Source organism: Thalassophryne amazonica, chromosome 15 (assembly GCF_902500255.1).
Source record: "Thalassophryne amazonica chromosome 15, fThaAma1.1, whole genome shotgun sequence".
NCBI lineage: Eukaryota > Metazoa > Chordata > Actinopteri > Batrachoidiformes > Batrachoididae > Thalassophryne > Thalassophryne amazonica.
The window spans coordinates 3,257,174-3,271,832 of NC_047117.1; the positions used below are offsets into that span (position 1 = coordinate 3,257,174).

At 44.7% G+C, this 14,659-nt stretch overlaps 1 protein-coding gene across 2 annotated transcripts; it reads right to left on the reverse strand.

Annotated features, from left to right (window-relative positions):
• Positions 1 to 458: 458 nt before the first annotated feature.
• On the reverse strand, positions 459 to 14,526 carry aftpha (aftiphilin a). Of its 2 annotated transcripts, XM_034188331.1 has the most exons (10): positions 14,397 to 14,526; positions 9,248 to 10,834; positions 5,621 to 5,781; positions 5,305 to 5,434; positions 5,179 to 5,235; positions 4,607 to 4,729; positions 4,356 to 4,416; positions 3,459 to 3,542; positions 2,321 to 2,444; positions 459 to 2,022 (listed from the first exon to the last, which is right to left on the reverse strand). In XM_034188331.1, the coding sequence occupies exons 2-10, from the start codon at positions 10,793 to 10,795 to the stop codon at positions 1,881 to 1,883; spliced, it is 2,430 nt and encodes an 809-aa protein (XP_034044222.1). In that variant the 5' UTR covers positions 10,796 to 10,834; positions 14,397 to 14,526; the 3' UTR covers positions 459 to 1,880. The 2 variants fall into 2 exon arrangements, with proteins under 2 accessions (XP_034044222.1, XP_034044223.1); XM_034188332.1 differs by lacking the exon at positions 3,459 to 3,542.
• Between the last annotated feature and the right edge of the window lie 133 nt (positions 14,527 to 14,659).

The window sequence follows — 14,659 nt, forward strand, 5'->3', positions numbered from 1 at the left end:
CTGCAGGTGGCAGCAGTGTACAGTCTCAGAAAAGCTTGAATTAAAAATCATTCTTTTCTCTACAAACCTCAACGTTTAAGGAGCCTTAAATTTGGAGAAACTCATTTCCTGAGAAATTAGACGGTTTTATTGACATCCATTTCTGCCTGATCATTAAAGTAGAATGAACTGCTGCTCCCAAACCACCTCATGCTCCTGACCTCTGACATCCTGTGATTTTGGGGTTCATCAATTTTCTGCTACCCTCATCCCAGTTGGACGTGGTGCCTGGAAGTCCTCCCCAGGAAGCTTCTCTCTCTGGATACTCGCTGGAGGACTCATTTCTACTGGTTCCATTTCTACCCAAAGTTGAAAAGTGTCCATGAACAAGGCACTAGTCCTTGCCTTCCAAAACTCTGCAGCCTTGGAGAACGGCGCCTCGACCTAGCAGTGCACAAATGTGTAATAAAGACGAAGACTTTTTCTCTTAAATTATTTTTAATTTCTTGTGTACACTAAAAGTAAAATTTACACACTTATGGTCTGAAAAGAACCCGGCGGGCATGCACGAAAACCTTTTGACAGGCTCTTCAAGTGATTTGAGTTTTTTCCATAGGAATTTCCCCGTACATTTTACAGTCCATAGTTTAACTGTACACAGTCCGCAGCCACAGTGAACTATGAGTAAGTACATCCACTTCATCTTTACAATGTGCAAAATCCTCGCTGACAGCAGTCCGCCTCACGTTGGCCCCATAAATCCCTTCAGATGTTAGTGGTTTTAATCAAAATGTCCCATTCTTAGCTTGGGGGGGTTTGCAGCAGAACCAGGACTCTGAAACAATCTGAACATGCCAGAATAAAGTTCCAAAGCCAAGCTTTACATTTCAAACTCTACAAAAATATTAAAGATGTGCAAACACTAAAAAAACAAACAAAAAAAAACTAATAAACTTACTTTGTCCTGATGTTAGAAAGCAAAGTTTCACACATTTGATTCTGCCAGAAAGTGAACGTTACAATAAATTTAATCATAACTTCATTAAAAAAAATAGTAAAGTGAAGAAAATTTACATTAAAAAATTTAAGTAAATTTTTTTGTAGAAAATTTCAGTGAAGAAATTTATTCAGCTTGACTTTAACATTAAAGAAAGTTGAAATAAATCTGCATCACATTTATTTTACAGCATTATTATGACAACTGATTTATTTTTATGATATGATTAAAATAATTTTAACCAAAAACAAACAAAAAAAGAGCTTTATTCTGAAAATCTCAGACTGTTTTGTCCCCTGACACACCACGGAAACAGACGGCAGAGAGGAAACAAATTTAAAGTTTGTCAATATAAAGAATAAAAAAAAAAAGTAACAGTCAAGTGATGACGGTTAAATTCCGCAAAAAAAAAAAGAAGCTAAAAAATGTGCTGGCAGTAAAAACTTTAAACATTCAGCTGGATTCTGCAGGCAGTCTGGTTTCAAGTCAAATAGATTATCAGCTATAGATAGACATTTAGATTCATCATTGATACTTTATCGATATTTTCTTCTTCGCTTTGATTCAGCCACTGTTCAATTTCCTTCACAGACTTCAACGCCAACACGCAGACGCACAAAAAAGTGGGAAAGTAGACATTTATCCCTGATTATATACACCACCATTCCTTTAGAATTCTCAACATCGCTCACAGATCGGCTGGACACCCGCCGCGGAGTCCTCGGTACGTGAGCGCTTCCCGTTAAATGTTCCTTAAAAATGTAAAATAAAAAAATAAATAAAATGTCTGAACAGAAAAGAAGTGAGGATCAAAGCTGCAGCGATATTTAAAAAAAAACTAATAATAAAAAAATGAAGGATGGGTACAAAGAAATGAGGTGGGGTCAGTGCAAGGGGTGGAGCTTCAGTTGGGCATAGCCTGGCACCCGAGCGGCGTCAGTGTGGCCGGAAACATCAGAACCTTAGCCTGCATGAAGGAAAGGTCCGGCAGAGCGGCGATGACTTTAGCCGCCTCCTCGCTCAAATTCTCGTCTTTCCTCGGCTTCCTGTCCAACAGGACAAAAAAATAAACGCTAAAGTCAGTAACAGCCAACATGATAGGACGACTGCATCAATCAAATAACGTGAAATGATTCTGTGAGCTCACTCAGCAGGACACAGCCAGATTTTACACAATTAACTCCAACAACATGCTAATGGTAGCACGTTACGCGTGACGACGCAAACAAATAAAATGATCTATAATTAAACCACGTTATTTTAAAATCATGGTTTAGAAAATGAGAAAGAGCAGCAATTGGACTTTTATTTTGAAAGAAGAAAAAAGATGCTTCAATCTCTGACCTTGTTGAGGTGCTGGTCTTTTCCACGGTGGACATCAGGCGGGCAAAGGCGTCTGCCACACGGCTGCTGGTACCGCCGGCATCCAGTTTAGCTGTGGTCAGCTCGTACAGCTCCGGGTCAACGCCTTTGGGGAAGAAAAAAAAAAAACCCAAAAAAAACAGAAAGGTTACAGATGCTCGCGGCTGCTGTCAATCAAACCTCAACCAATCACAGTGCAGGATTATACCTTCAACTTTGAATTGCTTCCTTTTATTCTGCATTCTGATATATGAATGTTAGAATCATTTCAGAAACTTTGATAATCATGAAAAGTTTGAATTAAAAAGCGGCCAGCAGATGGTACAAGTTGACACTTTCACTCAGTAAACGTTTATTTGAACCAGTCAAATTTATAGCAATTTTATCTGAAATCAGTTGAATCCGATTGGTGTCAAATAGCCAGTAAGGGCAGCTAAATGTCAGGGTCTGGGGGAAAACACTAGAGGGCAGTAAATGTCCACACTGAGATTCACACTATGAACTCTGACTCCGGCCCGTGTCCACATCGTGCTTATTTTTTGGAGGAGAAGCACAGTGAGCGCTCACAAACGCTTCATCCCAGCGGTTTCAGTGGGATTTGTTTCTATAACAACAAATGGTTAACAATTATAATGTACAATGATTAACAAAAGCACTCACTCTCAGCAAGTACCAACCGTCTGTCCAATCTGCTGTCATAAATGAGGTTTTGTCTCTATTGTGATAGATTCTGAGTGACAAATCAGCAAACACACACAGCGCATTTCTGGAAAGTTTAGGGATTTTCAACTTAAGAGCTCGGAGCAGCTGCACAAAAAAAAAAAAAAGAAAAGAAAAAAAAGTGGTCCGATATCGACAGGGGGCCTTATTCCTGCCATCTTTCCACTGATAGGTGAGCACAGTAGAAGAAAAATACATTTTTGGTTTAAACATATCGGAATTTTCCTGCTTGTAATAAATAGTTAATTTTTTTTTTGGGGGGGGGGGGGGTCATCAAAGTCCTACAGTTCTGTGCGACTATCTGCTCACTCTGTGACACGCTCACTGAGCCCAAACAAACCAATGGCGCAGGGTTATAAGTGAGAATAAGAGGAGGGGTTAGTGTTAGGGGTCAGCTGACCTGGGATGGAGGTTGAGCTGCTGGAGCTAGAGTCGTCTACAGGGCCGAAAAAGTCCAGGTTTAACAGCGACGAGCCGCCGCTCGCTGCTCAGCCCGGGGTGGCCGAGGTTAGCACACAGAGAGAGAGAGAGAGAGAGAGAGAGAAGAAAGCGGAGACATGCAGCTGAGTGAGGACAGGCAGCTAACGCTAACTCTTGTCAAGCAAAGCAGCCATGTTTGTTTTCAACGCGACAGAAGAGCTGAAAAGTGTTTAAAGGGAAAATCCACGGCTCACGTTTAAACGTGAGAAAACTTTAAATATATCATTAAAAATAATACATAATCAGTGTTTGTTAAAATGCTAATGTGGAATTTTCCTTTAAGGAACAAAGATCATCTACAAAAAAAAAAAACAACAAAAAAAAAGAGAAAAAAAAAACACTGTCAGTGAGGGAAAAGTCAGTAAAACTAAAACATAAAAGCTTTTAGCGAGTTCAGCGAGTTCAGAGAGATCATGAAACCAGGATCAAAGTTCTGTCAGTGTCTCCGTCAGCTGATCAAAGATCAGCTGCGTTCTGACGGCCACAGACAGGGGGCGCTGTTGTGAAAACAGTCATTTTGCTGTAGCAAAGAGGAAAAACAAAACTGACATTTATTTTCTGAATTTCACCATCTTATAGCTGTCAGCCCAAAATCCAGTCTGGAGGAGGCGGAGCCTCTGACAGAAGCTTCGTGTTTAATTGGTCTCAGGTTCAGTTTTTTGTTTTACAGGAAAACATATTTATACTTCAACTATCATCTGCTAACGGACGAGGCTGAAGTTACGTCACTGACACAGGATTTCACGCAGCACTACGAGTGTTCACCTCAGAACCACGTAGGGGGGTGGGGCTCAGAGAAGTGGGCGGGGTCACCTACCATCCAGGGGATTGGTAAGGCCACTGCTGCTCCAGTCAAACTGGATGGGTGGAAGCGCCTCCTGCAGGCAGACAGAAGAATAGTGAGGAGGTCTGTATCTGTTAGAAAAACATCCTGCCCCCTGCTGTTGGACTTCAGTATCACACAGTCAGTAAACAGAATGAAAAACAACCATGTTCTTCACCAAAGCTACCAGGACTTTTTCTTAACCTGCACATGAAGCCATGAGGTGATGAAGCAGGATGTCGTACCTGGACCGCGTCAGAGGAACAGGAGCTTTTCTCCGGCGCTGCAGGAGGCGCCTGTGCAATAGAAGCGATCATCTCTGCTGCAGAAACGGGCTTCACGGGCTCTTTGGTGGGTTCCAGCATCCCCTAGAGGAAGAACAGACATTTAAACATCAGCAGGGGTGTGAACGCTTCCACTCAGGGGTGTGGCTTACTGGGTGAGAATCACATTATAATCACTGAAATGTGATTAAAAACACACTAAACTAGACGAGTCTCACACTGTGGGTCACGTGTCCTTTAGTGTCCACAGATAATCAACGACCCTCTTCACCTGAACCCCAAAAAGTGACCTGAGCTCAAACAGGAAGTGGTTTTTGAGAGGAAAAACAAAAAACAAACAAACAAAAAATCAAAATAAAAGTCCTGTACGTGGACGCAGACTGTCGGCAGGTTCGAGAGAATCTTATGAGAAACTGCCATCACTGTTGTCTCAGGACAGCCCGGTTATTTCAGGACCCCTGACGGGACAGAACCAGGCTGCCAGGTCGCTTGTGTGTGGAGATCTGGTGATGAGCGATAGCGGCGTGACTCACCAGGCCGGCGGCGTACATGGGCACGATGACCGGCTGCTTCTTCTGTCCTGTGAACAGCTGCACAAATTAAAGATGCGTTTAGTTTCAGGAAATCCTCAGCTTCTCGCGCTTTCTGCGGTGACTTACGATGTTCCGCGTGTCGATGCCAAGGCAGCAGAGGAGAACTTTATTGCAGTGGGAACCACCCCACTGGTACCGGAGGCCTAACGCCTCGTGGATGTCCTGAAGCTGCACCCAAACGCCGCCATGTGACGTCCTGCGCCGACCAAAGAGAAGACAGGAAGTCAAATCGACAGCAGATAAGACCAGAAGGGAAAGTTAGACACAAACTTCAGTGTTTTTTTTTTGGGGGGGGGGGGGGGGGGGGGGGCAACTTCATTATTCTTTGATCTGTCTGGTGCAAACGAGTCATCTTTACAGGAAGTGGTAAACGTTGACTCACCTGTTGCACGGTGACCTGCTGTCTTCACTTCCTGAATGTGGTTCCTCCCCAGGAGGTTCCAGCAGGATCTTCAAGGACACCACCTCCTCCTCCAGCCGGGCTGCGACCACATGGGGGAAGCTGCTCTGGAACAGCCTCTCCAGACGACTGGACAGCACCACCTACAGGCCACAGGAGGTCATTGGCTTCCTGCTCATGTCACTGACTGCTCACGTCATTTGACTTCTCTTGATTTTTCTTTAATTTATACAAAAATTTTCAACATCATGGTTTGAAAGCGCTCAAACTTACAAAAAAATTATAGCAAGATTTGAAACCACACACACACACACAAACGAACACATTCACACCTATGGACAATTTAAAGTTTCCAGTCCATCTAACCTGCATGTCTTTGGATCTGGGAGGAAGCCGGCGCACCCGGAGGGAACCCACACAAACACGGGGAGAACACGCAAACTACACAGGTGGGAATCAAACCCATGACCTTCTTGCTGCAAGGCAACAATGGTAACCACTAATCCACCGTGCTGCCCGATTTGAAACCAATTTCGCACAATTTATGGAACGTGTTTGTTTTTTGGTTCAGCCAATAATAGTAGAGAAGCTTGAATCTTCGACTGGACTGGGTTCCTTGACGCGAGGACGTTTCATCCTACCATGACGCAAGGATGTTTCATCCTACAGAGGATCTTCAGACAGCACAAAATCCCAGTTTACTTTAAACCGGTTAACACCTTGAGACAGAAATTAGTTCACCCTAAGGACAGGATCCCTAGTTACAAACAGAGCAATATAGTGTATTCTATCAGATGTCAGGAAAACTGTAACGAACACTACATAGGTGAGACTAAGCAACCTTTACACAAAAGGCTATACCAGCACCGCAGAGAGGTCGCCAGTGGACCTCAGTCTGCAGTTCATCTCCACCTTAAAGACACTAACCACACGTTTGAGGACAAGGAAGTTAAAATATTAGCCAGAGAGAAGAAATGGTTTGAGAGAGGGGTCAAGGAGGCATTCTATGTGAAACAGTTGAAACCCAGCCTTAACCGGGGAGGGGGTCTGAGACACGCTTTGTTGTTTCCCCTGTTTACAATGGGGTACTCAGGTCAAAGCAGTTTCAGGTTTGTTCATGGTAATGAGTCATTCACGTCATCAAGAGAGTCGTCAAGGGAGCCGGCAGGAGAGGCGTCCATCCCATCATTAGGAGGGACAGCTGCCCTGTCATTAGGAGGGTGCTAACTAGAGCACAATAGGTGCTAATTAGAGTTATTGTTTAGTCACTAGCCTATAGCAGTCTGCCTCTCGGTAGGAGGGGTCTGGTTAGGTTTAAAACTCCAGCTTTTGTGGCTTCTGTTTATTCTTCTCTACTAGAGTCAAGACAGAAGTCAGACTATCAGAGCAAGAATTTTAGCTGAGGAAGCTTCTGCGATTAGAAGTGAAACGTCCTCGCGTCAAGCAACCCAGTCCAGTTGAAGATTCAAGCTTCTCTACTATGGAAACCACCTGGACAACTGAGAGCCTACACAGAAACATTCAGCCAATAATAATAATATAAATAAATAAATAAAATAAAATAAATAAATAGAGATAACTTTCACAGTTCAAGTGTTGTTCTTATCAACACTTGTGCCTTGAGTTTTCCGACTGGCTGAGTGCATCCTAAATGCTGTGTGTGTTTCTGCAAAACAATGCAGTCAGGTCACATTCCTGTGGGCGGAGTCGGACACTGCAGAACAAATGTCCTGGTCCGACTTCAGTGTCAGGTAACAAAGATTGCCCCCTGCAGGACACCTGACACCTGAGTGTGTCCTGCGTCAGAAAGTCTTCTCGCCTTCACAGCTGGACGACCTTCCTGATTAACAGGTCAGCTAATGTTTAACACAAACGCCGACGTCACTGACATGACTCAACATGTTTTGACGTGCGAGTGCCTGCTGAGTTCCTGCCTGGTTTCAGTCCAACAGACCCGGTTTTCCCCGTTGTCACAAACATGTCATTTCGTCAGTTTGACCTTGAACAGCTGAGAGGAAGATCACTGAAAAAAAAAGTCTGATTCTGTTTAAAAACTTCTAAATTCTATCCATTATGAACAGTTCAGTCACACGTTTTAACTCCCCGTGTGATTTTTACGTGTTTCCAGATTAATTTAGTCCAGACAGGAAAAAAAAAAATTTAAATTGGAATCTGTATTGAAGATCCCAACAGGTCTGTTTATACATCAAACGAACTCATGAGATGAGGGTTAGAAACCCCCCCACAAATTTCAAAACATGCAACTTGTAATATTTAATTTCTGTTGCTTTTATTATTATTATGTATTCTCATGTAATGTTCTCATTAATAATTTTGTTTTTTGTGTTATGTCAGCCTGGAATTTTCTTTCATTTATGCACATCATCATCATCAAGTTTCAATGAAACTCAAAAACCAGTTTAGGATGAACTGCTTTTAAAAAAGACTCATGAACCAACAGCAGCATTCTGATCCTGACAAATTTCAGCTTCATGCTGAGGTGCTTTTTTTTTTTTTTTAGAAAATGTATTCCAAACCCAAACATGAGCTCAAAAATAGTAACAACAAATTTATTCACTGACTGCCTCCTTATGTACGACTGACACGCTGCAGTTTAATTGCGCTCCTTGACTTATTCCTAAAACTACAACATCTTTTCATGTTGACACTTCACAATAAAAGCATTTTAACATGAAGCCAGTAGCAGCATTTCACTATCAAACTGTTAGCAAGTTAACAGAGCTGCCCAAAAAAGTCCAAATGGATTCAGTGATGTGTACAGACACAAGAGCGGCTGAAAGCAAAGCGGAGCGCTGAGCTGGCAGAGCGCCTTAAAGCAAAGCGGAGCGCTGAGCGGGCAGAGCGCCTTAAAGCAAAGCGGAGCGCTGAGCGGGCAGAGCGCCTTAAAGCAAAGCGGAGCGCTGAGCGGGCAGAGCGCCTTAAAGCAAAGCGGAGCGCTGAGCGGGCAGAGCGCCTTAAAGCAAAGCGGAGCGCTGAGCGGGCAGAGCGCCTTAAAGCAAAGCGGAGCGCTGAGCGGGCAGAGCGCCTTAAAGCAAAGCGAGCGCTGAGCGGGCAGAGCGCCTACAGCAAGCGTACGCCGCGCTGAGCGGGCAGAGCGCCTTAAAGCAAAGCGGAGCGCTGAGCGGGCAGAGCGCCTTAAAGCAAAGCGGAGCGCTGAGCGGGCAGAGCGCCTTAAAGCAAAGCAGAGCGCTGAGCGGGCAGAGCGCCTTAAAGCAAAGCAGAGCGCTGAGCGGCCAGAGCGGCTGAAAGCAAAGCAGAGCGTTGAGTGGCCAGAGTGGCTGGGTAAAATGAGGCCTGCTGAGTTAAAGAAAGCAAGCAGACGTGACGCGATGGGTCTGGACAAACTGCAAGAACTGATGCACAAAAACATCATTTCCTCTCTTTGCATTCTGTCAATAACGTGAACAATAAAGCTGGAAGTGGGTGGTTCACATTGCTAAAGACTGAAGTGTTTCTGAATAACAGAAAACTGAACTAAAACTCAGCAGAAATCACCCACCCACCCACCCACACACACACACACACACACACCCCAAGCAGCAGCGCTGGAGTTTTCCAGTCTGCTCACTTTCTTCCCATCATGCTTACTGGCTGGTTTTCAGCCCTGCTGGTGTCCTCTCTAGAAGCCGAAGATTCGCCTTCTTTGCTCTCCTCCTCTCTGCTCCCCGCGGGAAGACCAGCGGCGCTCTGCTCCACGCTGAACGCTGCCCAGGAGTCCCCCTCTGCCTGCTGCTCAAGTTCACCAAAAGCGTTCCAAGCAGCCTCCGACTCCGAGCCTCCAACCGCCGAGCTGAAATTCCCGAAGCTGTCGCTGACGGGGAAGGCTGCAAACTTGTCTTCTCCTTCATCCTCCGTGGCGCCGCCCGTATGGAATTTGGGGGAGTTGAAGTCTCCAAAGTCGTCGTCAGCAACTGCAGCTTCCTGCGCAGGTTCAGAGGTCGTCACCTCACTTTGGTCTTGTTCAACCGCAGCAAAATCAGCAAAGCCCTGACTGCTGTCTGAAGCAGCATCGCCAAAGTCGCCAAAGTCCGCATCGTCCTCCATCAGCTGGCTGTGTTCAGCGGGTGTGGGCGTGTCCTCTGGAAGCGGCGGAGACGTCATTGAAGCTGTCGTGCTCAGGTCGCCGTACTCCTCTAAAGCATGTGTTGACAGCGGCAGACCCAACGACGTCTCCGACGTCTCCGTCTCAGAGCCCTTCCCGTCTCCGTCTGAAGTTCCGACCTCCTCGTCTGCGGCTGGTTCTGGTGAAAGGTCGTGTTTGGCGGCGGCGGCCCTTTCAGCGATGTCGACCCAGTTCAGAACAAGAGGATCCTTAGTGCAAACTGTCTCTGATTCAAAGGCGTCCCTTTTATGAATGTCAACGTGTGAACAGGAACCCCGCGCCGTGTCGGACGGGTCACCAGGCTCATCCACACGGACAGATCCGGACTCTGAGCCCGGTGTTTCGGGTCCAGTTCTATTTGTGTCCCTGACATTGTCCTCTGTAGTCACTCCCGGCTCAGCTCCACAGGTGGACCCTGCCAGCCACCCAGGATTGTCCGAGTCCTCATCTTCTGTCTGGCTGAGGCGTCTCTCAGCGTTTGCGAAAGCAGCAAAATCTGCCAAATCGTCCTCTGGGCTGCCAACAGGGAAGCTGCCCGTGTCCTCGGTGGACGTTTCTTTTGTGTGAGAGTGGACAGAATTCTGTGAGGAAGGGCTTCCTTGAACATCAAACCCGTTTGTTAGCACCTCTGTGCCTCTGCCGTTGCAATCAACACACTCCACCTTCGTGGAATCTAAGGAGTCTGAGAGGACCTTTTTCGCTTCCGTTCTCTCCAAGGGACCGTTTCCCTGGCAACTTGCTGGTGCCACACCATTTGCCTTAGAGAGCTCCGTGATGTGGCAGCTGGTCCCATTAGTGGCACTGTGGGTGAACGCCACCACCCCTCTGCTGTTGATGAGCTCAGGTGGCGAGGTGGTGATCAGAGCCTGGGATTGGTTGAAAGTGGTCGGGGTGTCAAATTCGCTGAAGCTGATGCTGTTGGGAACACCACCAGAGAAGGTACCGAAGTCTCCAAACTCGTCGTCCTCTTCCTCTGCACCGTCTTCCATCGGCGGCGGTGAAGAGGAGTAGATTCGAATCACATCTGGTTCCATGATTCTCTTGTAAGATCAGTGGAAACCAGGTGGCTACACCTGCAAGGTCAAAAAACAAAACAAAAAAAAAAACAAAACCCATTAGAGAGTAATACTGCATCCAGAAAGAGTTTTATAATTAGAAAGAACACGTGCATCTTCCACCGTGCTGACGGCAGCAAAGCCGCCCTCTGACCTCAGTCCAACTGTAACGCAATAAAAACAGCCGCTGCATCTCACAATGTTAAAAACCAACATTTCCTGCTTCTCTCCTACAAAATCCTGAGGTTTTCTTGTGTCGGAATGTCACTCTGAGTTCTTCCAGAACCAATTCAATGGTTGTGCAGTTTAAACCGCAGCACAAATTAACTGACTGACGCACTCAATGTGGATGGACTGTTGGTCAATTGACAGTAATTAAGTGGGAAATCAAATTAAAACCACATCTGTGAGAAACCATTTGCTGCGACCTGCACCGGGAGGCATCTGCTGACTAACTCCACGCAGAACCTCTGAATCCATGAGGTCGCCTCAGGGCAAAACGCGGCAGAGTCCCCTTTCATCACAGGAGGATAATATTTGTAGAAAAACACCCAAACGTCCTCAACACAGAGACCCGGTTTGCACTTTGTGGAACATCTGCAATATAGATTTACATGAAATAAAACCTGATCCATGGTTATTAAAAAAATAAAAAATACCACCAAAAAAAAACAAAAACACAACAGCTCTGAAACCAACAGGTGAAACGCTTATTTGATCAACTGTACAATTACAAATACAAACACAATCATCATGCCATTCTCCTCCTGGAGGTGTCGTTTAAAACTAAAAAAAAAAAAAAAAAAAAAAAAAAAAACCACACACACACACACACAAAAAGGAAAAACCAGGACTACAACCAGTCGACATCCTGGATCAGTGCGTTATTAGAATTTGGTGCAGAAATATACATTAGTAAAGGATAACATTACCACATCATGAAACAGGGTGACACAAACAATCTCATAACAGTGTTGTTAATCCCAACAGTGAACTCCAGGATTAGTTACAGCAGCTATGTGCGCTCTCACAGCGCATTTCTCATTGGTTATAAAAATTCCTGACATGTTCCAGCCTCTCCAATGAGTCACTGTACTCCTTTATGGATGTGGTGGCCTGATGGTCACGGAAACAACTTTGTGACCAGATGGTCATAAATTCAATCCCCTGAGAGGAAATGTGGACAGGGAAGATAAAAGAACAGAACTCCTCTTGGTCACTGTGTGTGTGCGTGTGTGTAATCCATTAATGTTTTTCTGGTTTATTTAAAATAAACTGTTGTGGTCTATTTTTAACATTCTTCACTGGGCAGCATGGTGGATAAGTGGTTAGCACTGTCGCCTCACAGCAAGAAGGTCAAGGTTCGGTTCCCACCTGTGGCCTTTCTGTGTGGAGTTTGTATGTTCTCCCCATGTTTGCATGGTTTCCTCCCACATTTAAAGATATGCAGGTTAGGTGGATTGGAAACTTTATAATTGCTCAGGTCTCCCTTGCAAAACAGATCTTGATCTCAATGGGACTAACCTGGTTAAGTAAAGGTTAAATTAAAGCTACCAAACTGTTTTAAAAATGCAGACATTTCAACAGTTTTCAACCAGATAATTTTATAACAGTTGCAAACCATAAAACTGAATTTAACCTGATTAAATGAAAACATCTGGTTTAAACTGTTCTACTCTGAGGACAGACTGGTTGAAAAGTTATTTTAACCAAAACTTTCAAATTAAGTCAATAAGAACAACTATTTTATTTGTTCAATGTTTAATTCTGATCAAAGCAGCTGAATTGGTTTTGTGAGTCGTCGGTTCAGCATTTCATTAAATGTCTACGTGGAAGTAGAAAGTCTAAGCAGCAGCAGCAGGAGGCGGCGTTTAAATGCCGTGTTTGCTTTGTTGGTCTTATCTCATGGAATAGTTGGAGCAGTTCGTTTGCACACAGGAAACACCAACATGGGCTTCAAACACGCAATTCAAGACTGACAACTTCACTAAGCAGGAAAATATTTCTGCAACAAAAAGGTTTAATGCACAAAAACTAAAGTCTGCTCCTTCCACTCAGGCCGTTTAAATGACCTTTGGGGTGACCTCACTAATCTTAAATATATATATATCAGCACTTTGGGAAATGGTCATAGCCTTTATTTAAATCTCCGAAAGACAACTAATAAATTCTAAAAATAAATAATAGTTAATCAATAATCAAAGCAGTTATCTGGTGCAGTCTTCCTGACACTGGCACAGGGGTCACAAAATAACTCGAACAGCCACTAACCAGAGGGTTGGTGGATTCAATCAGGACTGATGTCGAGTGTTGAACCGTCACTGAGCAAGACATCAAACCTCAAACCTGATCAATCTTGGGCCACACTGCCCAACACCGACATATAAGCGACTTCAGCATCTCAGACATGCGGGGGCTGATGGGAAGGCATTGGGACAAACAAATGCTTGACGGCAGATGCATAATCAACGTAATATCGCTCGCTACTGCGTGCGGTAAAGGGCATTTCTCATCAAAAAGTAAGTATAATAAATGTTTCCCAGTACATTGGACTGTGTTGTCTTGTAGTGTTTTATATCGTTTGTGTCATGGCTTTGTTTGTCCTGGTACCAGAAGCATGCGCCGCACATGCATACTGGTAATGCTGAACAGGCTTATTACCTGAAATACAATAAGCCTTTTCAGCATCACCAGTACACATGCGCGGCGCGCGCTTCCAGTCGGCGGCTATCGGGACAAACAAGCCATGTGCGCAGCTGTCAGTGCTTGGAAAACATTTATTATACTTACTTTTGATGAGAAATGCCATTTACCACACGCAGTAGTGAGCAATATTACATTGATTACGCATCTGCCGTCAGGCACGTGCATTTGTTTGTCCCGATGCCTTCCCATCAGCCCCCGCGCACCTGAGATGCTGAAAAGTCTTAAGGCTTTGTCCAAAGTCTGCACACCACTGAGTCCACGTTTATTAAAGGGTTCATTAAATTCTTACAACAGTTCCAACAGATTTTTGAGTAATTCTCCTCCCAGTCAGCGAATCAAAAGCACATAAAAAAAATAATATAACTTGCTAAAGCAACTAGTTAGTGTCTTCATCCATCCGTAATTATTACACGTTAACTGTTACTAACTCGCGAAGTGCTTAACTTTATCCTGCTCGTCAGTCTGTGACGTTTGTGGATAAGGCGGCTAACAGTTAGCGGCTAACAGGCTACCTGACGCTGACGGCGATACACCAGGAACCTGACACCTGAGCAGGTATAAATTATGGAATAAGAGGATTAGAATTCATTTGGCTAATGAATAATAATTTAGATAATGAGACTAAGAGGCCGAAACAGAGGTGGGCTGGAGGCTAGCTTAGCTACATTAGCTTGGACAGCAAGTTAACGTTACATTAGTTTGTTGTCACTTCGGCAGAGTGCGTTATATTATTCAACAAAAATAATAAAGGCATAGAATCGTGTGACAAACTAGAAAAATACACACAAGTTACCAAAAAGTGGGAAATTTGTCGCTAATGTCAGCAGCTAGCTTTAGCTTCCTGACAGTTACGGACAGAAAGACCTCAGCTCACCGAGAAAAGCTGTCGGATGACGGCCATGACTCAAGAATACAGTGTGCTCGGTGTCAGGCGACCGAGGCTCCGCTCACCGGGACGGCTAGAAAATAAAGTGAACTCAGGACGGCTGTAAGACGAGAAGAACTGAACAGTGAACCGGCGACAGGCTGCCGCTCAGCGGACTCAATCTCCCAGCATGCATCGCGAGGTTCTCAGGTTCTGACGGCGGACAAAAGATTCCCGACAGTGTTCTAGCCACACTTCCTACGTGTACATGA